Consider the following 25,443-nt stretch of genomic DNA (forward strand, 5'->3'; position numbering starts at 1 on the left):
AACTGGGGGTGTGTGGACCTAAAAAGGGGTTGTGGGGAGTTACAAAGGTATTGTTGGCCAGGGAAGAGGGGTTGGCAGGATTACTGCCCTTCTGCTCTACCTTCAGAGCTGGGTTCTGAAGGCAGTAGCTATGGACCTTGTGCAGCTGTGCAGGGGAATCCCTCCCCAATCCTGCTGGAACTAGCATCTGAAGCCTGGTGCATGGTAAGAGCACCTGTACTCCATCCAGTCTCTGCCCCTTTTAACCTCCTCCAATAACTAAATTTCACAAGGGAAAACTGATTTCATGGTCCATTATGTACTTTTCATGGCCATGTATTTGATAGGGCTCTTCCTATTGTACACAGTCTGAGCTCAGTTGATAGTCTGGTCATTGTGATCCCTTAACTTTGTTTTCAGGTGTTATCTGTTCAGTTTAGTGACAACAAAGAAAGTTTTCAGTCATGCTTGTCTGTTCCTATGTTAATTACATTTAAGATGATCAAGTTACAGGGATAAAATCATACAGTACTATGAGATTGTAGGCGGTCATTCTGCAAATTACCCAGCAGGTGGCAGTGACTACCCAGTAAAAATATATCTACAACTCTACCAATAATTTTTCCATTTGGGGGAGAAGAGGTAGTTTGTGGAGGGGGGTTGTTTTTTAAACCCCCAGTTTAGGGGATAACTTTTTGTTTTATGTCTTGTATCAATGAAAAATAGAGCTTTGAAGCATTATTAGGTTGTCAAAGGTATAAAGCTGGATTAGACCATTCTTATAAATCATAATTTTTAGACTGGGTAAACATAATTTTTGCATGGTATTTAAATTGCATGATGTCACTCTTCATTATGTATCAATTCACGAGAGCATATGCTTTTTAAATTTTGTTGCCAATCTTCACCCAAAATGCTAGAAACTTTTAAAGGAGATTTTAAATATAACATTATTATTATTAATTTAACAGACCGTTTCAGAATAGCAGCTGTTTTGGGGGGGAGGGAGTTAAGTGCTAATTACTATTACCTGATAAGTTTTAATCTGTACTGTTTTATTTTTTTAATTGCTACAGTTGTAACTGAAGCAATAGCAAATTTAGCTGAATTTAAATAATGCACATTATGGTCTGTTTAATTCATGAAAACAGCTCTTACAATATGTCATTACTAAATAAGTTCAGGGAAATTGTCTCCTTTGAAAGTTGGTGGCAGCATTTTGTAGAAAGTGAGATTTAAAATAAAAATTCACCAGTCATTTTTCTCCCGGGTTTATTTTTTTTCTCCTTATATAAATCCCAGCTGTATTAAATGCCAAACAATTGCATGAGTCTCCAGCATGAAATGTTAACGTTGTCTTTTCCCCTCTCTTTTTTTACTATTCATTTTCATCCATGTATTTTTTTTGTTTGTCATCACTTTCTTTTAAATACTTCATGTTAAATTAATTTGGAAACATCCTAAGCTGTACAACCTCTACGAGTAGTAACAGCGGATACCTGTCTATTTCACTATTTAGTCCCTCCACCTATGTCTCCATCTTCCAAATCTGTGAGTACTCCAAGTGAGGCTGGAAGCCAAGACTCTGGTGATGGTGCTGTTGGACCTAGGTATGGTAATTTTCTTCACATTAAATTGTTGAAGTGTTGTCACAAATGTTTATAGGTTGAGGAGTGCTTTAAAATGAGTTAGTGTTAATTGCTTAATTGGAAAATGTCAAATTTAATATAAACCACATAGCATGTCTTGTTCAGTTGTTTTAACTTTAGTGATTGTGCAAAACTATTTTATCTTCAGATCATTATCTTGGAATGTATTGTATTTAAATACTGAAGCTGGAAGTAAAATGAAAACTTTGAATTCCTTTTTATCTTTAAGGAGAACCGATATGGTTTGTTTCTAATGGATCAATAGTTTAAAGTGGGTGGGAGGATAGAGAATGTTCTATCAAAGGCACATTGCTTTACTCACTACTCTTGGACACTATGTATTTTGAGTGCGGCTTTGTATTAGTATTTCATTCAATCTTTGTAGCTCAAGCCTACTTTTGAGATAATGAAATATATGGTAATAGTCCTCTTTCATTTAGTAACTATCATATTTTAGTAATACAGTCCATAAGAGATCTGTGAATTGTTTGTATCATAATCCATTAGCTCAGTTGGTAGAGTTGATTCTCTGATAACACTGCTTTAATCTAAAATATCAGAAGATTAAATTCCATCCATGTGTAATATTGAATGATGAAGTGTCTATGAAACATGTTTAATGTGAAAAACTTCTCAGGTACATTTGATAGTGAATTCATCTCAAACTAATAAATCTTGTCTTCACCATAGTGTATTCTGCATATGCAGTCAGATAAATGATTGTCACTTAAGCATAGAAAAGACACAGGTCCTTGAACTGTTGAAAGAAAATAATATCTTGCACTTCTATAATTTCATCCATGCATCTCAAAGTACCCTACACATTAGCATTCACAGCAATTTACAGAGCTTGAAAGTACAGTATAGCAGTTTTCCCATCTTGCAAATGAGGGAACTGAGGTATAGATAAACTAATTTGCTGAAGATCGAATAGTGAGTCGGTGATAGAAGAGGACTAGAACTTAAGAGCATTGCATTAGGAGTCAGGAGATCTGATCACGAGATTATACTTGAAGATAATTTAAAGTGCTAAAATGTCTGTCTCTATGTATAGTATATTAGTACAGTTGGACTCTTGGTAAGAAACTGATATTTAAAAACGCTTGAATTTGGAAAAATCATTCTGCACGAATAGTTTAGTTTAGAGGTAAGGAGTTAACAAATTTCAGAGGGTTGTCAATATGCCCAGATTAGTACATATCAATGTTGGGTATCTAGTTCTAAAAGTTTGATAGTGATCCTTTTATCAGTAAACTTTTATCCTTTTAGATGCAATATTCCTCCTCGGTTGTGTGGTAAACAGCTATGTGATCACATGATTACAATGCTCCTCTCATGCAGCAATTCTGTTTATAAAAATGGTCTTCTTGGTTAGCTAGCCTCTCTTCCCTTATACCGACTGGAACACAACTGCAGTTCTTAATGATCTGATAAGCAGTAAATAACTATTCAGGCCTTAGGTCCACTGCTGCTGTCAATTTGCCTAACTTTGTCTCCTAATCTTTTCCATCAATAAACCTTTTGCATATCTGCTCAAGTAGCCATGTTTATTACAGCTCTTCTTCCTTTCTCTCTCCCACTCCCCATGTATCTCAGGAACACAATAAAAATTCAGGGCTGTAGAGAACATTTGAAATATTGTATATTTCAATATCACTTACTATTCTAACATAGAATGGAGTATATTGAAGCCTATATTAATAATGTACACTTATGCCAGAAGATGTTGAGGCTTTAGTTAATATTTCTGAAGTATTAGGCAACTGATTTAAAGTTTAATCATTAAAGCTGATGGATAATTCATATTTTAAGGTGTTACATAGTTGGAGAGCAGTGTATTATATCATAGTCACCAGAAATAAAGGGCTGAACTCTAATCTCAGAAAGCCATCTAGGTTTGAGAAGATCATCTCTAGTCTGAAAAAAATAAAAATCCAACAAGCAATGTAGGTCTTTCAAGATTTCTCATTTGTAAATGTCTCAAGCCCCAGTATTCCTTATACCAATGAAGAAACCGTAAAGTGTTTCAGGGAGTGAGTTTGAATGAATGAGCAGCCTCTAAGAAACTAGGCTAAATTTTATGAAGATAACTTGAGAGTTGAAAAGAGTGAAAGAGTTTGAACATACTAATTTGCTTCAGCAATCAATACATCTTTGCAAAACTCTAATGGTGTATATTATGTGGGAGGGGAAAGGAGAGAGTTGTAATACAATTAACAGTACGCTGAAAGCAATTTATTTTGGACATATGGACAGAAATTTGCAAGAAATAGACACTTTTTCCAGTGACTTGGAAAACTATTGTGTTCCTGCTTTCAGATAATAAAACCAAACTTTTGCATTTCTAATTAAACCATTAATTAAAAGTGGATACCTGTTTAATTAAAAGCTTGCTACTACAACAACCTAGTACATAATTAAAGACACACAAAATTTCATATGTTTTGCCACATCTTATTACACTATTGGGAGCAACTTTCCATCTCTCTAGATTGAAAATAATTTCCTAAAAGATTCATATGGGAAAACCTTTTATTGACCTAGCATACAAACATATTGCATGCTCTTTATTTCTCAGCTTCTGTTACAAAATAATGTACTGTACAATCTTTACAAAAGATAGTAGCATATAAAAGCTTACTAAAAGCAGCTGTTTAGCTGCTAATATTTCACATAAGTTTGTTTGAAATTGCTGCTTTGTGCCCTGGTAGAATTAGAAGTAGACACCAACATTAGGTGAAATAGATTTACTCCCCTTACCACCTTACAGGCAAGATTAAATTATAAAGTAGGCTCTATTTTATATAAGTGACCTGTAACAGATCCATTCCCCTTCTTATTCCTATATACTATGCTGAATACTCACGATTTTGTTAATATAAAGCCTACTGTTTTTCTAGGATACTGAATATCTTAAATTGGCTTTAAATCGGATGACATTTGTAAGCCCAAGGCAGTGCTTAACCCATAATTACAGCAGTGTCACATCTTGGAAACTCTAGCAGTTCGGTATCCCAGTGGAAATACACTTTGCTTCTCTACCAAAAAGTTTGTGTGTTGACTCATTTCCTTTACCAATATGACAATTTCCTGCACATATTTAATGCTTTGGGCAAGATGCAATATATTAACAAGCCTGACTTCATATGGTAAAACCAAATTTATGAAGCTTTAAAATGAAGTTAAAATTTTAACAGTTCCTAAGCTGTTTTGAATAGACTTTTATTAATTTGGCTTTCATTTAGCCTTTCAGCTATTCTGCAAAGTTTTAATTTCCCATTTCTGAAAGAACTGAATGTCTCAAATGGATCTGAATTGTATGTCTGTGTTTACATGTTTTACACTTATTGCATGTGGTGTTAGCATTCAGTGTCCACTGAGTTTCCACTAACTGACATTACATTTTGTTTCTTTTTTAAACAATGAAAAAACTGTAAACTTACAATAGCTTTAACATTTCATAATGTGTATTTGCTTCACTAATCTCTGGCCTCTTTTGCTAATGCTGCATGATTGTTCAACCTACGGTATCAGGACGCTGCATTGGGATACTGATCCATCAGTTCTTCAGCTCCACTCTGATTCCGATCTGGGGTATTTCATAGATTTTTATATTCCCTCTTTTTTGTGTATTTCTTAATATACAATTTATATATATCCACTATCTAAATCTTTTTTTTCTTAGCAAGACAAATGATAAAATATCATTGTACTGAAATAAAATAACCACACACTTAAATGTACAGAATGTGTCAGTATTAAAAGATCAGGACTCACTGTTTTGTGGCTAATGTATTATAAAGTGTATTATAACTTGTGAGCGCTCTCATTAAGACCCACATTCATGTTATAGAATTGTGATTTCCTTCCAAAAATTAAAAAAGAAGGCTGTTAGAATTTTCCTTGATCCTATTTATGTTATAATGGATTTTTAAGTATGAGAGGAGATGGGAAGATGAATTTTCACATACTGTTTTTTATTGCTGGATTATTGGAATACCAGTTAATATGCATATTGAAGTGAATAGGAGTTTTATATAGGTTCTCCTGCGATGGGTCTAACTTGGCAATAGATGGTGTAATCTTGTGTATGTATTGCAGTTAACCATTATGTCAGTGTTGTAAATGAGATCTTCTTCTCAATTGTTCTTGCTAAATTTTTATTTTTTAAGTTCTTCAGTATTCCATTTCAGAATATTATACTACTATTATGGAACAGATTTACAGTTCTAATGCCTAAATAATAGGTTTGGGAGAGGTAAGGAAATGGCCAGCATTGTTAAATGGACAGGAAATAGTCATTAATTGCAAAATAATTAAGCAGTTTTGCAAGCTATGCAGTCTTGGAACCTTAGTCCTGCAAATATCTTTCATGTGAGCAAGGAAAACAATGGTAGTGCTCATGTGAGTTAGATTTGTAAAATAGACCCAGTAGCCAGTGAAAAAGAGCCTTATCATCCACTAAGATTTAGGATGCCTTGAAAAATATTGTGTAAAGTCAAAAAAATCTAGATGCCTTTTTTCTTTTTCTTCTAGTCTGTGTGTATTTGCTAGTCAATTTAAAAAAAATAGCATATAGTTAACATGCAGAGTATTTTTCAGATTTATAGCATCCTTTTGGGTTTAAGCTTGATTTTTGGAGTGAAGAGTGAGAAAATGGTTTGCATATCATTGCAGGCAATCTGAAATTCTGTATAACTTAGTCATGATTTTATTAAAAATATCAATTGTTCTAATGTCTTGCCTCGTTTTATTTAGGCGTGGGTCTATTAAACTTGGAATGGGTAAAATTACACAAGTTGACTTTCCTCCGCGAGAAATTGTTACATACACAAAGGAGACTCAAACACCAGTTGTGACTCAACCAAAAGAAGGTGAATGTTTATTTATACTACTATTGCATGTATTTTTTTCTGATTATTAAAATATACCAAGACTGTTCTAGAAGGGCAGGTGAAGATCAGTCATTTCTTCCTGATTTTTTTTTTTTTTAATATTAAAAAAATAATAGTGTTTCAGAACTGGACAAGGTAAAGTGTGGCGGAACGGTGGGATGATTGGTAATGTATGTTAAGTTCTTATACATCTTGTTAAAGAAGGTCATTCTGCATCTTGTCATTAATTACTTAATAGGAACCCTATTAAGTCAGTTTTCTAGAAGACTTCCTACATTTATTTGTAAACTTACTGCTGTTTAAGCAATATAGAATGTATTCCATGCACACTAGAATGTATTCCATGCACGCTAAAGAAACAAAATTAGTTTTATTTGAAGGGTTATATACTTAAGACATTTGTTGTATGCAGCCATCACTAGCATTTGATGGGGGAAAATGCCTCTCAGACACTTAGTTTTTCATAGGGAAATAGGCTTCCCTTCAGTCATTGATGATAGTAGCAGTTGCATATGATGATCACATATATGACTTTCAGTTTATGGCATAAACTGGGAAGAGTTATAAATTTATAAGTCAAGCCTTCAGTTGTAACTCACTGTCTTTGCAGGAAAGATTTTTTTTTGTGCGTTTATTTGTTTGGCTTTTTTTTTTTTTAAAGATACAGTGGATGTAATTCGTTTTCTGTTAACCTTCAGAGACCTGTGAATTAAATCACTATGACAATATTTAGTCTTTGCCTAATCTTTAATGCACCTCACAAAAACACTCTATTAAATTCAGGCTGGCGCCTGATCTCTGATGAGCAAGTTTACTATGAGAACATAAATTGAGAGCTTAGAATTTCAACTTCAGTTTTGAACTTGCTAGTTTTGTTGGGGTTTATGTTTAATATTTTGCATCTTCTACAGGAAATACAAATAAAAGAAGTATGTTTGGTTCTGTTAATTTATATTTTCCAGGATTTAGTTTTTAAATCTTCCTTTAAGAATAAAAAACATTGTCTGAAAATTGATGCAGAATAACACGCTAGCTTGCATCAATACACTGTCACTTTTTAAACACTGACAGTGGGTTATGATGAAGCTGCTTATATTAGAAGCACAACTATATAGAAGAGAAATGAGAAAAAGCAAGTCACCGTGCTGCCTCCCTTGTGGGGGGGAAAAAAAACTTTCTTCCTTTCCCCCCACATAGGGCAATCCAACATATGTTCTATACACCTAACAATGCAGGTTTCTAAACATTATTGCTTGATAAACTAGAATAGTAGAGGAATTTTTCTGTATTTAAATGTTTGTTGTATTTTTCCACAAAAATATATAGACCTTACTGCTTGAAAGTACAAATTATCTTATTTACCTGACAAACTAGAGTATGTACTACTGTTTCCATGAAAAAATTTGACTATTCAGTATATTGCATACAGATCATAGAGAACACAGATCACAGTTCTCTTGTGAACAAACTTTCTACACTTGGATATATGAGGGGTTTTTAAAAATACTTACAGTTCAGAGGGTTTTCTGTAGTAGTCTTTTCAGTTTTTGTGTGGTGGCTTTTATTTGGTACTGGCCAAAATGGAAGCTTAATGCTTGTTTGTCAAGCACCCATGCAAGGGGTACATCAGTAGAAACATCAAAAGAATCATATTGTTCTTCAGAAACTCATCAATTCATGAAAAAGCTGATTTCCCTTTTAACATTTCTTTAAGAGGTCTTCTCAATTCTGTCTGAGAACTTACTTCAGCAAGAGCCATATAGCTGTGCATTCACATTCTACATGTATTGTGTTAGGCGTGGTATTTACTCTGTATTGAAAACACTCTTCTGCTCTCCTGAAATCATGTAATTCACTGTTTTGGTGTGATCACACTTTGGTGGCATCTCAGAATTTTTCAGTAATAGAACAACTTTTAACTGAGGAAACTTTTTATCTGGAAAAAAAGCTAGAGTTCATTGCAGAAATTGTACATACAGAGGTTTACTTTTACGACAGTACAAAAACTAAATCTGCTAAGGGTCGAGTGTCTCTCTCTAACATGATGTTCCTGCAAATCTTGCATAGGTTGAGATAAAATTAATGAACACATGAAAATGTAACCCTTGCATTGCATTCTCCATCCAAGTATTTTATGGATAATCCTCATAAAAAGATATTTGAACAGTAAGTAGATAACCTCTGACTCTGTTTCCCCATTTATTAAATGGGGAAACAGAGTCAGAGGTTAAGTGACTTTTATTCTCTCTTGCTCCAGAACTATGGAGCTTGGATTACAATTTATGATTTTCTGGTTACCTGTGTTCAAATGAGTTTTAGTATTACAGGGTTACAGGCAGTCCCCGACTTACGTCGGATCCACAGATACGAACGGGGCTGCCACAGAGTACACGGACTGCGGGACCTCACGGTCCTGCCGCCCGTGTACTCTGGAGCTTTCTCTGCGTCTCCCTGGTCTGCAGACCAGGAAAACGCAGAGCAAAGCCGCGGAGGGGCTCGGGCAGCGGGGCAGCCCCGCTGCCCAAGCCACCCCCCCCCCCCCCCACTCCCCCGGCGGCTTTGCAAAGCCGCGGGGAAGCCGGCAGCGGAGCAGTCCAGGCGCGCCTGGGCTGCCTCGCTGCCCGAGCCCCCCCCGCGGCTTTGCAAAGCCGCGGGGGGGGCTCGGGCAGCGAGGCAGCCCAGGCGCGCCTGGACTGCTCCGCTGCCGGCTTCCCCGTGGCTTTGCAAAGCCGAGGGGGGGGGGGGTACGGGCAGCGGGGCACCCCTGGCGCGCCTGGGCTGCTCCGCTGCCGGCTTCCCCGAGGCTTTGCAAAGCCGCGGGGGGAGCCGGCAGCGGGACAGCCCAGACGCCCCGCGGCTGTCCCGCTGCCGGCGTCCTCAGAGGCTTTGCTCCCCGTCTCCCTGGTCTGCTGATTTCCAGCAGACCAGGGAGACTGGGAGCAAAGCCGCGGAGGACCCAGGCGGCGGGACCGCGGTGCGTCTCGGTCTGCCGCCCATGTCTTCCTGGTCTGCTGGGGTCCCCCCCCCCAGCAGACTAGGCTTTTCTCCGGATGCCTGTGGCAGAGCAGCTGGTGTGCTGCCGGTTGGTCCCGCAGCGCCGCTCTGGGTGCTACTGGTCCAACCCAGCAGCACCGGTCCTGATTCAGCCGCTGCTGGTCAGTTTCAGCAGCGGCTGAATCAGGACGCCTGGGGCAGAGCAGATGGGGTGCTGCTGGGTTGGTCCAGTAGTGCCGAGGAGCGGCGCTACTGGAGCAACCCAGCAGCACCCCAGCTGCTCTGCCCCAGGCGTCCTGATTTAGCCGCTGCTGAAACTGACCAGCGCTGACTACAGGAAGCCCGAGGCAGAGTTGCTCTGCCCTGGGCTTCCTGGAATCAGCTGCTGATCAGTTTCAGCAGCAGCTGACTTGGGGACGCTTGGGGTTCTTAAGTTGATTCTGTATGTAAGTCAGAACTGGCGGTCAGTTTCAGCAGCGGCTGAATCTGGACGCCAGTTCCGACTTACATACAGATTCAACTTAAGAACAAACCTACAGTCCCTATCTTGTACGTAACCCGGGGACTGCCTGTACTTGTATGCAGTTTTATATTAGAAATTTAGGTTGGAGGAATGTTTTAAAATTGATAATTTCAATGACAAAAAGGGAATTTGATACATAGGACTCTTGGATCTGGTCTACACACAAGACCAGGCAGGTCAGCTTAAGGTACGCCATCCAACTACACAAAATGCATAGCTGAATTTGGTTTACTTGAAACTGAGCCTCTGTGCTCCAGGAGGCCGATTGGAGCACACTCTTTCATCCGCTTCCCTTATTCCTCACAGAATGAGGAGTACACAGTGCCAGCAGGGGCTGCCCTTCACGTTCAATTTCGGAGTCTACACTAGATCCACTAAATTGAACACTGAAAGACTGACCTCCACAAGGTCAGTCTTCTCCTTAGTATAGACAAGTCCTTAGAGTTAAACCTGAAAATCTAGCTTGAGCCTTGTAATATACATTTTTGGAGGGTTAAAGATGTCTAACACTCAAATTTTATATCCTCATTGACTCTCCTGAAAATAATTACTCTTTTTTTCTAGGAAGTTTTGTAGCATAGCTATGCAATGTTGTTCCTTCTATCCATTTGTATATTCACTATCCATTTGTATATTCCCATCTCAGAATGAGACAGCATTTGGTGCAACTGGTTATGTCTATCGACCTTCTAATATAGTCTAGAAAAAGGCAGTTCGGGTTTTTCAAAGATTTAAATTTAAACATTTTAAAGGAAGAATGTTATCTTGAAATGTACATTTAGAAACTAATTTAAAATAGTTTCAAATACTACAACTACCCCTTAATTCCTCTATATGGTTTGATGGTTTTATAGTCACACTTTCCAATATTTATGAATTTTTTTATCTTATTTCTATGAGAGCCACGCAAACAGTGAAAGCTGACTATAGTCAAAGTAACCACCTGGAAGAGGTTTTGTTTTTTTTTCCCTGTAGCCTTTCAGTGCTACTAACTTTGTTATAGGTAACAGTGGACAAAAGTGTATTCTTTTGTGTGTTTTTGGTGACAAATAACTTATATTGACACCTTCCATAGTATGATCCCTTCCATACAACTTTGGGAAGGTCAATATTATGAAAAGCAGTGTTTCCTAATGGAATCACTGTAAATATTAAATGTGAGGTTCTTGGCTGTTCCATTATATACGCTGTGGCATGCCGTTTTGGTCCAGTGATATCAGAGACGCAAGGTGAGTGAGATAGTATTTTGTATTGATCTAAATTCCATCAGAGTGATGAGCTCTCTCTCTCTCTTTCTCACGACTATGTAAGCTTGAAAGCTCCTCTCTCAACAACAGAAGTTTGTCCAATACAAGATATTACCGTCTCTCCTATCTTGTCATCTTATTCCCAGATAGTTATTGGCTAGTGGAACACAATCCGAGGCGGAGTAGATCAGTCCAGGAAAAATATTCTGACATTCAGTTTTAATCTAACAAGGCAGTTTTACCTATAAACTGTAATAACTCATGTAACTACTTAAAAAAAAGTGAACTACCAAAGTTCTCAATGTCTACTTTCTTTCTTCAAGCGTTAGTCTTTCTCTGTTGCTTTGCATTCCCCCTTTCTTCCCTTTCTCAGATTCCCTCTCGAAGGTGAAGATTTAGCACATGGACTGTGTGCTGAAGTACTTGACTTACAATACCTGCTGTGAGTGAAATTGTCTGGGATTATATGATCCTTTGTTAGTTTTACACTCAACAGAAATGCTGTAGTTAAAGAGCTTTAGTTCAGTAGTGAGATTTATGAATTGTCTGCTTCCTGGTGGTGATTACCAGAACCTTCCCTGGAACAAGATAATCTGGATTTGGTGGGTGCAAGTAAATTTAAATGTTCCTAACTTCCTGTTTGCTTCAGACCCAGTGCTTTAACTGTGTTTGTACATCTACGGATACTGTGTATGTGCATGTTTCAAAAATGACTGGACATTTTAATTAAGAAATGGGACTAACCTATTTACTTTTAAGCCTGAATTTCTTTTTCATGAGACTTCTTTCAAAATGCATCTTTAATAAGTAATTGGAAACTGTGCACCCACCTCTTTGACTGTTGTATTATTTGTTTCTCATATTCAAGTGAAATTGCCCCAATAAACTTGAGCCTTGAAATGTGGGAATGCTATGGTTGTAGGGTTTTTCCCAGTCTCAAATACCTGAGCAGGGGGGTGAGGGGCGTCGCTGCGGGACCAACCCGGCAACACCCCAGCTGCTCTGCTCTACGCCACTTCCCCACTCTTGAGCAGCGGCCTTGGGGAAGCTGCAGAGCAGACTAGCTGGGGTGTTGCCAGGTTTGTCCCCTCAGTGCTGCCCCTCGGCCCCCTGCTCAGTGATAACTACTGCAGTCTGGGGGGTGGGGAGCCCTCTTCCCTCCTGGAAACTCTGTGGCGGCACGGGGCTTTCCTCACCTTTTTGCAAAACAGGGTTTGCCCCTTTCCCCCCCCCCCCCCCCCCCGACACAGTGCGGGTCTCAGCAGACCCATCAGAGCCCCCTGCCAGAGTACCGCCCAATACTCCAGCATATCTAATAATCCAGCTAGTTCAGTTGCTTTGAGCATGGTGCTAATAACGCCAAGGTCATGGGTTCAAGCCCTATGCTGGCCGGAGCGGTGCTTGGTTTGGTGACTTGTTGTCATTTAGTTGCCTGCTATGGACAGGGAAGCAGAAACCACCTCGGTCCCAAAGGTGCCGGATTATTGGAAGTCTATTGTAGTAAGTTTGCAACTGAATTTCCATTTATAAGACTAATTTTGGCAGCTCCCTCAAAATCTACAACTGAAAATTAGCAGGTTAAATCCAGTGCTGAGGTCAGATTTTTTTTTCTACAAAATGAATGGTGAATTGGACATAGCATTTCCTAAATTATGGCATCCTAAAAGGAGTTTTGAAAACACTTTTGGAACTCTGTTTAACATTTGTTTACTTTGTCTAAAGTCTCTGCTCCCCCCCCCCCCTCCCCGGCAAAGCACTGGGATCATGAAGGTTGATTAAACCTATCTTTTGTCTGAATATCAAATTTGAAATTATAAAGATCATTTTCCCCCTCAATTAAATAACTTGTAAAAGGCAGCACTTCTTTAAACACTGTCTGGTATAGAAATTAAGACAAAAACTCAAACACCGTATCTTACATGAGGATTTATGTAGGTAAAACAATAATTGCCCAATCAGAATTTGTCATACACTGGGGCTAAATGGTTATCTTGATTTTTACATCTCATCTGCATGTCAGCATGGTTCTTCCTGATGTCATATTTCCCCAATTGGTCCATTACTGGCTCACCTGGAAAAGTACTACATGACTTTTTACCTTGTTCCATTTTGCTTGAAAATCTTCCTTCTAAAACATGTGCCAGCCTCATCTATTTCACTTTTGTTATACTAAGCCTACATTTGTGAAATGTGACTGCATCCAAGCTAGATGTGTTGTAGCTGTGGGAAATGGAAGGCATAAATATTGTTCAGCTGCCATTGTATAGGTACCTTATGAACCTCTGAGTTCCTTAAAATAAAAGCTCTTGGAGAGCTTGGAAATAGTTCTCATTTGCTTTCCATTTGGGATTGTAGAATAGTGTGTGTGTGTGTGTGTTCAATTTTGTGACTACGATGAAATTAATAGTCTTCATAAATGAATGTTTTGCTGTAGCTCTTCATTGCAAACTCCGCTATGCGAAGTAAATTCAAGAAATCCTGAAACAGAAGCAGAATTGCAGAATACAAAACAGACTTATAAAGGAAGTTTATTAAATCTTACTTCAGGTCACACCTCCCACTTGAAGATCTTGTGTGTCCACAAAGTACTCCAAAAACCAAATAGGTCTGATTCTAGATGGAAGATAACATAGTACCTATCACAGTGAAATCCTGAGCCATGGTTGGCATTGTTGGTGCTATGGTAGTACAAATAATAGAAGATTATTGGGAATAGGCCCATCAGGCTCTTGGGTTCCAGAGTGGACTGCCATTGTGATAAACTAATCCAGGATTTATGATCTAGGTCAAGAAAAATCAGTTTTTAAAATACAGCTGGTCCCCAAGTTGCGAACCGGCAAGTTACGACCATTCACATTTACGACCAAAGCTCCCACAGAGTGGTCGTAAAGGCGGTCCCCGAGTTACGAACACGACCCGTGCTTACAAACGGCACGGTCGTTATGTAAGTCAGTGGGGTCAGAGTTTTGATCAGATCGAGTTACAGCCAAGTTTTTGGTCCGTAACTCGCTCATAACTCGGAAAGGCTGTATTTTTTTTTTAATTAAAGCGCCACATTAGGCTATTTTAGTAATTTACAATTTTTTTCATATTCATGGACTATTTTTTCAGACTTTTTTAATGGACTTTCTCCTTCCAGTGCTAATCCCCCACCTTGGCAGCAGTTAGTGATAGAATTCCTAAAGTAGTATTAGAACAATATAAAGGAGATGAGATTAAAATAAACTTGTTCCAGGGCACTTAGTGTTGTTTTGGCAACATTCTCTTATTTTGATTTTTATGGTAGCCTTTCCATAATGTAGAGCATTGAATTCATTCATTAATTTGTACTAAATTGTCTCCTGTTGCCCATAATTGCTACTGCACGGCTCTAATCTATCCGCGTCATTTTACAGTTTAGGGCTGTCTCCCTGTTATTTGCTACACATCAGTTTTTTTTCTGATGCCAGCAAATTTGGTCATATGAAGTTTAATATCAGGGACACCTGACAAAGACTTATGGTTCATGTGTAATCCAAAGAGGAATAGGCATCCAAAGGAATTCTGCTTGAAGATTGGCTCATTCCAAATGGAAGCTTTCTGGGATAGTAGGACCATCTATTTAAGTGCGGGGTACATGCCCAGAGCAGGTACTCCTTAGGAAAGGCCTGTTAAAAAACTGAAAAAGGAGTTGCTGGTTACAGGAACAGAATGGTGTGGCATTTGGGGCTCCTATATTTGTAATGGCAGGGATCCATCCTCCTTTTTTTTATAGCCCACCTTCTCCCTTCTGGGATGGATGGTAAGGTCCCAGCAATGAATTTGCAGGAGGACCTGGAAGGGAAAAAAGGGGGGATTTGGTGGAAGCTCCTTGAGTTATTATAGAATAAACAGGCGGTTATATGCACTGTACACTGCTAACTTGCAGGGTAGTCCAAGACCTCTAATAATAAAGTTGCAGCCTGATTATATCCGTATCATGTGTCTCCTGTGCTTTTCAATAGAGCTGGACAACTGGAAATTCATATTCTAGTATTTACTTCTAGGTGCAGAGTAATTTTACAGAACTCTTCCATCTATCCAAAATAATTACAAGTTTGATAGTAACAAAGTAAAAACTTACCGTACATTCAGAAAAGAATTGGAGAAAGTATCCAGGTTGACATACTTCCAGAAAGTTTTTGCAGTTCAAATTTGCTACGGAATTGCTCTGAATTTCCTATCAGTGAATTGCTGGTAAGCAGTAAAATAGAATATTGCATGAAAGCCTGAAGCTGTCCTCTCAGTGCTATTGATATGTGTAGTATACAGGATTCTGGGACGGGAGAGAAAGTGTGGACACACAAAGTGAAGAAAGCATATGGGAGTGAAAACTAGCATGCAGTTTTAAATGATGCATTAGTAATATTGTAGTGCTCAGAGGCCTCAGTTATAATAGAGACCCCCATTTTGGGGCACTGTCAACATAGAATTACACTCAGTTTCTGCTTGGGACACTATTTCCTGAGAAGGACTTAGCTTATTTCAGTAACTTATTGCGTAGAGGGGACACTTGACGTGTAATGTGCTTAAAAACTGGTAACTTCTTAATTTATTGTATTCCTTATTCTTGTAGATTAGATTTACTGTATTTACATTTTCTGTATAGTAAATATTTGTGCATGTAATCTCATTTCAGTTACCAAAAAATATTGCTGCATTAGCTCCACCCTAAGGCTTTGTAATCTGTCACTTATGACTCACTGCTTCGTCATTGGTTTAAAAAAAAAATCTATAAAAATGTGTCAGATGAAAATATTATTTGGTTAAGACTTTGATTATCTTAACTCAGGTTTTTACGATATTTATCAATTCAGCATGTAAGACTTCCAGGTGCTATAGCAATACAAATAATAAACAGTATTTATAGATCCCAGCAGTACTCTTTAAAGAAATTGTTTAGTTTAATATATGCATGTTGTTCCCAGTACATGCCGTTAATATACAATGAATTACAGATGGAAAACTTAATATGAAGACAACTTCAGCTTAACAAAAGCCACCCATTTCACAGATGATTTAACTTTGATTAACCTACTCTGCAGCAACAGATTACGCAGACAACTGGAACTTCACTCTGTAGTGTTATTGCTAGGTGCAGACTAATTTACAGCACTGCTTTTCTTTCCATCTCACCAAAATACATCACAATTTTGATGTTAACTGAAAGTAAAAATTCAGTGGTTCATTAAATCTGGTTTTAGCATTCATTGACAAGAGATTTGTCACTTTAAAAGTAACTGCTACTTTTATGCACTCTTTACTGCTTAGTTTATAACCTTAGATCCCCTGTCAGGAAAAAACATGGAGTTAACCACTTACAATATCGTAATGAATATTCATCAATAAATTGATGTGACATACAGTCTCATTTCCAGTCTTCATGCTCTTGTGCTGTTTTTAAAGTTTTAACTGCTTTATCTTATTGGGAGAAAAGGTTAACCTTAAAAAAAACCTAGAGATATCAGATGTATTGCCAGCTTAAGTGGTATAACACACAGCAGATAAAGTAGTCAGTAATGAACAGAAGAGAGACTGACAGAGAGAAGTTCATCTTAGCAAAAGTTCAGGCTAAGATCATAGAGCTGATTTTTGTGGTGATGTGCTGCATTTAGATTTTAAGTGGGTACTTGATTAGAAATGAAACTGTTTTTCAGAATTAGAATTTTTAATACTTTTGGTGTGCATTCCTATTTCATCACATATCACAACTCTTGCAAAAACCTAACACTTGGTCCATTATTGTTAAAATAAGAGGAGGTGATTGGGGAAGGATGTATGTGAGGAATAGGAAAGCAAAAACATTTTTAAAACCTAACTGTGATCCTTTCTGTTGTGCAGTAGATTCTGGTTGTGCCTTTGGTTATGAGATTCTCTGGGTATGGACCATGCTTTTGTTTCTTGCGAACGTTGTTTTCTTAACACTGAGACAACATTTTTATGTTTTAAAGATTCTTCATTAATTTGTGTGTGTGTGTGTGTGTGTGTGTGTGTGTGTGTAAAGGCAATAAAGCTTATGACTGAGGGGGATGTTTGTACATATCTAAATCCAAAAATAGGACTGAGTCATCAGTTCTTAAATATGTATTAAAAAATTGCTGCTCTACTGGTGCACTGAGTTGGAGCACTAACTCATAAGCTGACAAAACATACTGAGAGTAATATGAAGGAATACTATCTCTGTATAATATACACCATCTATGTTGAAACATTAAAAGGGAGGAGCAATCTGGTGATGATCTTTTCTGTAAAATATGTAGATTCTGAAGTCATTTAGCACTAAACAGCTGATCATCTGCATTTGATGGAAATATGACTCCATTCTTTGATTTTAAAGTACCATTTATAGTAAGAAATTGCAGCCCCACTTTCCTGCATCAAATTCAAAACATTTAAAGCTAGAATTTAAAGCTACCAAATGAAATTAATGGGTAGCAGGTTTAAAACGAATAAAAGAAAGTTCTTCTTCACACAGCGTGTAGTCAACCTGTGGAACTCCTTGCCAGAGGAGGCTGTGAAGGCTAGGACTATAAAAGAGTTTAAGGAGAAGCTAGATAATTTCATGGAGGTTAGGTCCATAAAAGGCTATTATTAGCCAGGGGATAAAGTGGTGTCCTTGGCCTCTGTTTTTCAGAGGCTGGAGAGAGATGGCAGGAGACAAATCGCTTGATCATTGTCTTCGGTCCACCGTCTCTGGGGCACCTGGTGCTGGCCACTGTCAGCAGACAGGATACTGGGCTAGAAGGACCTTTGGTCTGACCCAGTACGGCCGTTCTTATGTTCTAGAGTAAAGCTATCCAGAGTGACCAGAATCCAAGTCTCTAAATCTAGGGCATTTTGTTAACTGCAGCAAAATTGCTTGAGGAAAACAAATACTTTTACATAATTTGTTTCATTGTGCATCAATTGTCTTGCAATTTGCATTTCACAGTCACAACTATTAAATATAAATTAATCAATGTTCACACACCCTCAGTCACTGAATGTTAGAATTTGTTCGAACAGTACAGTTTAGAATTGGTACAAGTTGTACAGTTTACAGATTAGTCAGTTGTACATGCGAATCCATCTAAAAAGGAGCAGTGTCTTTCTGTTTCTTCATGTGATTATTTTGCTCAAAAAAAGCTTTCATTTTTTTAAGTAGCACAAAAGCTGTAATTGGCATGCTTTGTAAGGAAGTGTCAATGTGCAAGAGAGTGGAGATCACTAGAATTCTTTTACGCGTTCTTTCCCCTTTGCACCACCGCCTCCTCAGCAGGGTCACTGAGATCACTAGCTTTTCTTGAAATGGCCATTTTCACTGGCAGGTGCATTATACCCTGTATTTTCAGATTGTTTTTCCATTCTGAATGTTTGGCAGGTTGATTGCTCTGGCTGCATTGACAGAGAAAGGGCTGACAAATGCGGTTGGGCTGGCTGAAAAGACAGTGATTACTGTTTTCCTTTGTGGCTGATTGAGGCCCTTGAAAGGAAAGATTTTAACCTTCACCATTTGGTTCAAAAGTATGAGCATATATTGAAATCATTCATGCCATTTATCCTAGTTCTGTAAACTTGTCAGAACGTAAAAAAATCGCTCAATTTCAAGTAATGTACGATTGGCATACGTCATTATCATTTTGATTAAGTTGGAGTTTGTATTATTGTGAACATTATACAGTGTCACTTAAAGCTTTCTTTCCTGCAGGTACAGTTATATTTTTATTGCCAGTACTATGGAGTTGGAAAGATTTTCAGACCTCTCTAAACCTATCACTATGTGTGTGGTTTGGCAGCTGGTATGGCCTACAAGCTGTATTTTGTTTAGAGGGTAAAGGCTTGTCTGTGGACCTCCTGGAGTGCTGGTAATTGCACAGGCTTGCCATTGGGGAAGACATGATTGGAAGCAGTGAGGCAGAAAAATGTTGTGCCATCCCATTGCCACCTCATAGCAGAGACATACAATCCCAGTAGTACCATCTGGTTGTTGCTATCTAGTCAGCTGGCCTAGCTGCTGGGACCATGGCTTGGCAGCTGGTTCCCAGCCCTTGACCATGTACGTGTGTGTGTGTGTGTGTGTGTTTTGTTTGAGAACTTTGAACATGGGTCAGAGAAATGTCTGTGACAAACAAGTAGAGTCCCTGTTAAATACTGTCTCGTTACTTGTGATGAAGCATGCTGTAGACTCCTGCTGCTATTTCCTTATAGACAGATGACATAGCTGTTTAACCAATAAAAATAGTCTTTTCAGAAACTTACCTTAGAAAGGAGAGGGGGGAAAAAAGACAGGAAATGCATATTCCACAACACTAAGTAATTTAAAGTTATTTTCGGGTTTACAGTATTCAAAGGATAAAATATAGTAATGTAAAAAGTGCTGTAAACCTTGTCAGTATTCCAGAATGTTAGCATTTTACGTTATTCATTGCAATTAGGGAAAACACATTTTGCTTTAAAATTCTCATTGCCAAACATGATACAGATAATGAGACTTGCATTTAGAATGACAGAAAAGAAAATGTAATCTCTCTGCTATTATCTTTAGCAAAATTTGCCTCTCAAAATAGCAACCTGAAAGCTAATGTAAGTCATCTTTATGCCATGTGAGGACCCATTAGACACTGATGGTTTCAGATCACAAGTAAGCAGCATCTCTGTAGGCTATTTTAGACATTTGATTTTCTTTATTCTGCAGCATTAATGTGTCAGCATGTTACATAAAACTATGTGGTACTTTTATATTCAGTCTGGAATGATAAATGCTTGTAAATTTAGAGATTTCCACTGTGAATTCTCTGCAATTGCTTATGTATTCTGTTTCAGTTTACACAGCTACGCAATTTGGTATGACTGTTGGGTACTAAATAGTGATGTAGATAATGTTCTGATTAATATTCCTTCACTTTAACCAAATGTTACCCTGGTTAAGGATTAAGTTTTGGAAACAATCAATTTATGTAAAATTTGATATACGCAAATATTGTACTTTTGTATTTGAAACTGGATGGAACTTTACTGTGCTTCACTAGGATTATTGTTATTTTGATCTATCACTTTTTTAGATGATGAAGATGAAGATGATGTGGTAGTACCAAAGCCATCAGTTGAACCTGAAGAAGAAAAAACATTGAAAAATGATAAAGAGGAGGAAGGTACCACTTCACTTTAAGACATACTGTTCTAAATTATAAATAAAAGGCTGTTTAGTAATTTTAATGTAGTAGCTTATCCTGACATTTGACTTTTTAGCATCTTTCTGTAAACAAAAATATTTAAAACTTAAGATGTAAAAGTGTTAAATATATGGATGTTAGGAAAATATTTTTTAAATGCAAAATATACTTTGGGTTTTCTTCATAAATGTTTCGACAGATGACAATGATCTGTAGGAAAACCTAACCGTTGTTTGTTTGTTTTTCCCCCTCAGCTGCCCCACATGAACTTACGGAAGAAGAAAAACAGCAAATATTGCACTCTGAAGAATTTTTAAGTTTCTTTGACCATTCTACAAGGATTGTAGAAAGAGCTCTTTCTGAACAGATCAACATTTTCTTTGACTACAGTGGAAGAGACTTGGAAGACAAAGAAGGGTAATGGGGGAGTATTGCATGCTTTTTACTATATTTGTAACTGAAAAAGTTATGAGATTAGTACCCTCCAATTCTCTCTCTTTACAGAGAGATTCAAGCAGGCGCTAAACTGTCCTTAAACAGACAGTTTTTTGATGAACGCTGGTCAAAGCATCGAGTTGTTAGTTGTTTGGACTGGTCATCTCAGGTAAAAGCAATACTTTGAGTCATCTTTGCAGATAATTCAAGTTTTGGGCACTCAACTTATTTGAACCATAGCATGCACAGTTCTTTAGATGTAATCCTTAGAATAGCTGACACATTTTGCTGTTTACATACTGTAATTGATTGTGATTCTGTTTATATATTTTAAAAGAGGTAACAGACGTTAACTCAATGTTCTTTTAATTGCAATCTATAAATATAGCAGAAAATGCCCAAGGCATCAAAGTTATAGCATTAGCTTCAGAAACTAAGCTTACCTAAATGTTTTAATTATAAAAACGATCCATTTGCAATAAGTAAATACTGAACATAATAGTATTTTAACACATGTTTGAGTCAACTTTGTAACTATATTTATGGGTTAAACTTAGTTTTGCCACTATAGATCAAGATTCTAGAACTGACTGGACCATAAGGAAGCTGTTGATTTTTTTTGAACACTATTTTCCATTAACTTCTCTATAACTAGTATCCAGAATTGCTTGTAGCCTCCTATAACAACAATGAAGATGCCCCTCATGAGCCTGATGGTGTGGCTCTTGTGTGGAATATGAAATACAAGAAAACTACTCCAGAGTATGTCTTTCACTGCCAGGTATGATACAAGTTCCTATGTCATGAGGCTAAAGATTTTATGTTGATTAATTTGGACAAGTGCCTTCTTTATACTTGTCAACATAATGATTTCATTGAGTTGGCATGTACTTTAACCACGTATTTGCAAACAGATGTTGATAGCTGAAGACTTCATCAGTTTGAAAATATTCCTCTCTGTTGCAAAATTTCCTGACATTGAGAACATTTAAACATATCTGAGAATCTGTTTCTTAAGCTCATTTATTAAAAGAAAAACCTGACATTGTGCCTTTAAGTACAAGGGTTTTTTCAGGAACTGTGGTGCAGAATGTACAACTAGACCGTAGCCCACTGAATGAAATGTACATAGCCTGAGGAATTGGGGGAAAAAATAGATAAGTAAAAACATATGCTTCAAGTAGAAAACGGATGCAGGTTTTAAAAACAAAGGTAAAAATGTGCAAATCTTTTCTGTTTGACCAAACCTGCAGTAACCATTTATTTTCAAAATGTCATAATTCTGAAAAATCACTTAGTTGAATTAAAACAAGATTATAATACGATATTGTCAGATTACTGTCAAGGAATAGATTCCAAAAGGTAATTGTATTATGATTTGATACTATTATGACAAAACAGTGTTCAGTGCTCCTTAAATGACTACAGAATGTGTCTTAGTAACAGAAATAGAATATAGTCATATTATCTTATAGGAATGATACTAATCAAATGTATGCATTTGGAGAGAGTAGGATTTTTTTTAATTTTTAGTCAGTAAAAGTTGAGACCAGAAGAATAGTTAAGTTTCTAAGTAACCATTCAACTCATAGTTGAGAGTGTCTGTGTGATTGGACAAAAAAGCAGAAGACAGTAAAAATAATATCAGATGTAATTGGGCAAGCAGCTCACTTCCAACAATTGGTCAGATTTTCTGTCTTTACATTCTTGATTTTAGTTTTAAACATAAAACTGTTCCTTTTTTGTGTGTGGTTTTGTTTTGGTGTGTGTCTATCCTTTGCAGTCAGCAGTGATGTCAGCTACATTTGCAAAATTTCATCCAAATCTGGTGGTTGGTGGCACATACTCAGGCCAAATTGTGCTATGGGATAATCGCAGCAATAAAAGAACCCCAGTGCAGAGAACTCCACTTTCAGCTGCTGCTCACACGGTAGGGGGTGAAATGAGAACCACTTGCTATGGAGCCATTAACTCCTTGGTGTGGGAGAGGGTTTCCCCTGAATGAACAGTGACGTTTTAATATTTGTCTCTGTCTACCAATAGTAGCACTAAAGAATTGTCTTTGTCATTCATGCAGCCGTAAGTTTTACATACACCCATCTCAAGAGTATGTGTTATTTGATGGGTTAAATGAGTTTTCATGTTTCAGATAGTACTGTTAACTAACTTAAATTGCTTTATGAAATATTAAAATGTGTATTTCATGTTTGTGTTAAGTGAATGGCACTGAATTTTTTACTGTGGAAAATGTTTCTGAAATGAGTTTCGTAATCTCTCTTCAGCACCCTGTGTACTGTGTAAATGTAGTTGGGACGCAGAATGCACATAATTTGATTAGCATCTCAACTGATGGAAAGATATGCTCATGGAGTCTGGACATGCTTTCCCAACCGCAGGTAGGATAAACTCAAAGAACTATGTAATAGAGAGCTGTAGATGAAGCTATTACTTACCATGTATTCTCTTCAGCGCATATATTCTATATCTTAGCATTATAATATTTATTTCACTTGTTTGTTTTAAGTATTTCGTATGACTTCATAAAGTGGTGTTAAACATTTTGACCATATATGGACGTTCTCCCCATCCCTCCTTGAGTGGTTATATAGTATTTCTGTGAGAAGTTCCTTTTTACTGCAGTAAATCAAGTGACACGCTACTTTGATTCTTCAATACTATTGCTAAAGCTTGGATTCATGAATGAGGCCGAGATCATCTAAATATAGAAAAGGGCTGGAATAAGAATAACTTGTGGACTAACTAGAACTAGAGAACCTACATAAATTTCCAATGAAAATTAAGATGGCAATTTTAAAAGATGTTCCACTACTTTTCTCCATAGGATAGTATGGAATTGGTTCATAAGCAGTCCAAGGCTGTGGCTGTCACATGCATGTCCTTTCCTGTTGGAGACGTCAACAACTTTGTTGTAGGAAGTGAGGAAGGCTCTGTGTACACAGCATGCCGCCATGGCAGGTAAATGAATAAATTACTTTGTTTAAAATAGTGAAAAGCTTATCAGGATTTTTCCCTTACTATAGAAACATTTTGTTGCACAATTGTAACCATTGTTCATGGCAGAGCTCCATGCTTACATAAAAAGGTGGGTATTTTTAATATGAAATATTAAATGAAACTAAGTTCAAGAAAAGGATCTCCATTGCTACTGGTATCCGTATTTCTTTTCTTTGGCTTTTAATTATGAAAAGGAAAATGAACTAGTAGACTTCATTTCTATTCATTTGGATTGTGTAGCCCGACATCCCAAACTTTATATCGGTTCTAGAGATAATTGTACAGTAAAATCACGCACAGCTCTTCAATTGGCTAGTATTTTTACTGCTGTTCAATCTGTTTTGAAATTGTCTGGCTGTATCTTATCAATTGCTTTCTTAAGTAAAATTGAGTATCCAGTTTTCATCTAAAAAACACCATCACTCTTACTGCACAGCTGTTTGGTTTAAAACTAGCCAAAATTGTATCTCTTCTTTGTACCATCCTTTTCCCCTCCTCTCCACTTTATCAGCTCTCATGAGAGTTTTAGGGTTGTATTGTCACTCAACTCTAGAACTAAACTGTGCCTCAGCTGCACACATGCAACTCCTATTTAAGGCTATGGGAATTTCATATCCCTATTTGTATTTTGTTCTTTATCTGATCCAAATATATAGCTATTGCTTGAGAGGTTCCTAATCAAATCTGGATGGGATGTATAGGCTTGCCAAATGTTACTGTTTTCTGTGGTGTTATATCTACATTTAATTGGAATAGGGTTTGGAAAAACGAGTTTAATATATAGGATCATAATCAAACCCACACTTCACTGGCCCTCTGCAGGCCAAATCAGTTTATTTAAAATGTATCCATTGTTGCCTTTATGTGAAATATAGTTTCTAAGGAAATTAACCTAAATAATATATTTTAAAATAGCAAAGCAGGAATCAGCGAGATGTTTGAAGGACACCAAGGACCAATCACGGGTATCCATTGCCATGCAGCTGTTGGACCTGTAGACTTCTCTCATCTTTTTGTCACCTCATCATTTGACTGGACAGTAAAGCTTTGGACAACTAAGGTATCTAAAACAGAGGTATTAACAGTGTAGACTTTGACACAAGGTGGTGCTATAATGTAAGCTTTAGTTAACCAAAGTGGTGTCAGGTGGCTAAGGGATGCTTGTTAAGTTGAATTGGTGAATGGTAACATCAGATGAGTTAGTTTGTGTAGCTTAGTTCTCTTAACATGGAAGTAGCATCACCAAGATTACTTTTGTCAAAGGGGAAGCTGTGTTAGTCCGTTTCAGCAACAGAAAGAGGAGTCCTGTGGCACCTTAAAAATTAAATTTATATGAGCATAAGAAGTGGACCTCGGCACACACAAAGCTTATATCCAGTTAAATGTAAGGTGCCACAGGACACCAAGATTAGGGTAACATATTGCTCACCTAAAGGCATCTTGTATGTGAATGTGGCTTAGTTTGTCCATTTTGCTCATCCTTTCAAATTTTGTAACTGGATTGGGAAGAACAATGTAATGCTTCAGGTCCATCAT

General features: G+C 37.5%; 1 protein-coding gene and 1 long non-coding RNA gene across 4 annotated transcripts in view; one reads left to right on the forward strand and one right to left on the reverse strand.

Annotated features, from left to right (window-relative positions):
- DYNC1I2 (dynein cytoplasmic 1 intermediate chain 2) overlaps window positions 1-25,443 on the forward strand; it is a 42,187-nt gene that overhangs the window by 12,215 nt on the left and 4,529 nt on the right. For 2 of the 3 annotated variants that reach the window (XM_006138976.5, XM_089779757.1), the window contains exons 4-14: window positions 1,499-1,589; window positions 5,163-5,222; window positions 6,387-6,502; window positions 20,347-20,436; window positions 20,712-20,874; window positions 20,962-21,061; window positions 21,548-21,673; window positions 22,676-22,822; window positions 23,175-23,288; window positions 23,735-23,868; window positions 24,823-24,967. In XM_006138976.5, coding sequence (XP_006139038.1) covers window positions 1,499-1,589; window positions 5,163-5,222; window positions 6,387-6,502; window positions 20,347-20,436; window positions 20,712-20,874; window positions 20,962-21,061; window positions 21,548-21,673; window positions 22,676-22,822; window positions 23,175-23,288; window positions 23,735-23,868; window positions 24,823-24,967 — 1,286 coding nt within the window. The remainder of the gene's footprint in view (window positions 1-1,498; window positions 1,590-5,162; window positions 5,223-6,386; window positions 6,503-20,346; window positions 20,437-20,711; window positions 20,875-20,961; window positions 21,062-21,547; window positions 21,674-22,675; window positions 22,823-23,174; window positions 23,289-23,734; window positions 23,869-24,822; window positions 24,968-25,443) is intronic. The other variant, XM_006138977.5, reaches the window with a different exon arrangement.
- Window positions 13,630-25,443, reverse strand: part of LOC142830189 (uncharacterized) — a 29,479-nt gene continuing 17,665 nt past the window's right edge. Inside the window, exons 2-3 of the long non-coding RNA XR_012905212.2 lie at window positions 15,390-15,581; window positions 13,630-13,765 (exon numbers count right to left, since the gene is read on the reverse strand). This is a non-coding gene — a long non-coding RNA (uncharacterized LOC142830189). The remainder of the gene's footprint in view (window positions 13,766-15,389; window positions 15,582-25,443) is intronic.

The sequence above is a fragment of the Pelodiscus sinensis genome, chromosome 7 (genome assembly GCF_052426305.1).
Source record: "Pelodiscus sinensis isolate ZL-2025 chromosome 7, ASM5242630v1, whole genome shotgun sequence".
NCBI classification, from domain to species: domain Eukaryota; kingdom Metazoa; phylum Chordata; order Testudines; family Trionychidae; genus Pelodiscus; species Pelodiscus sinensis.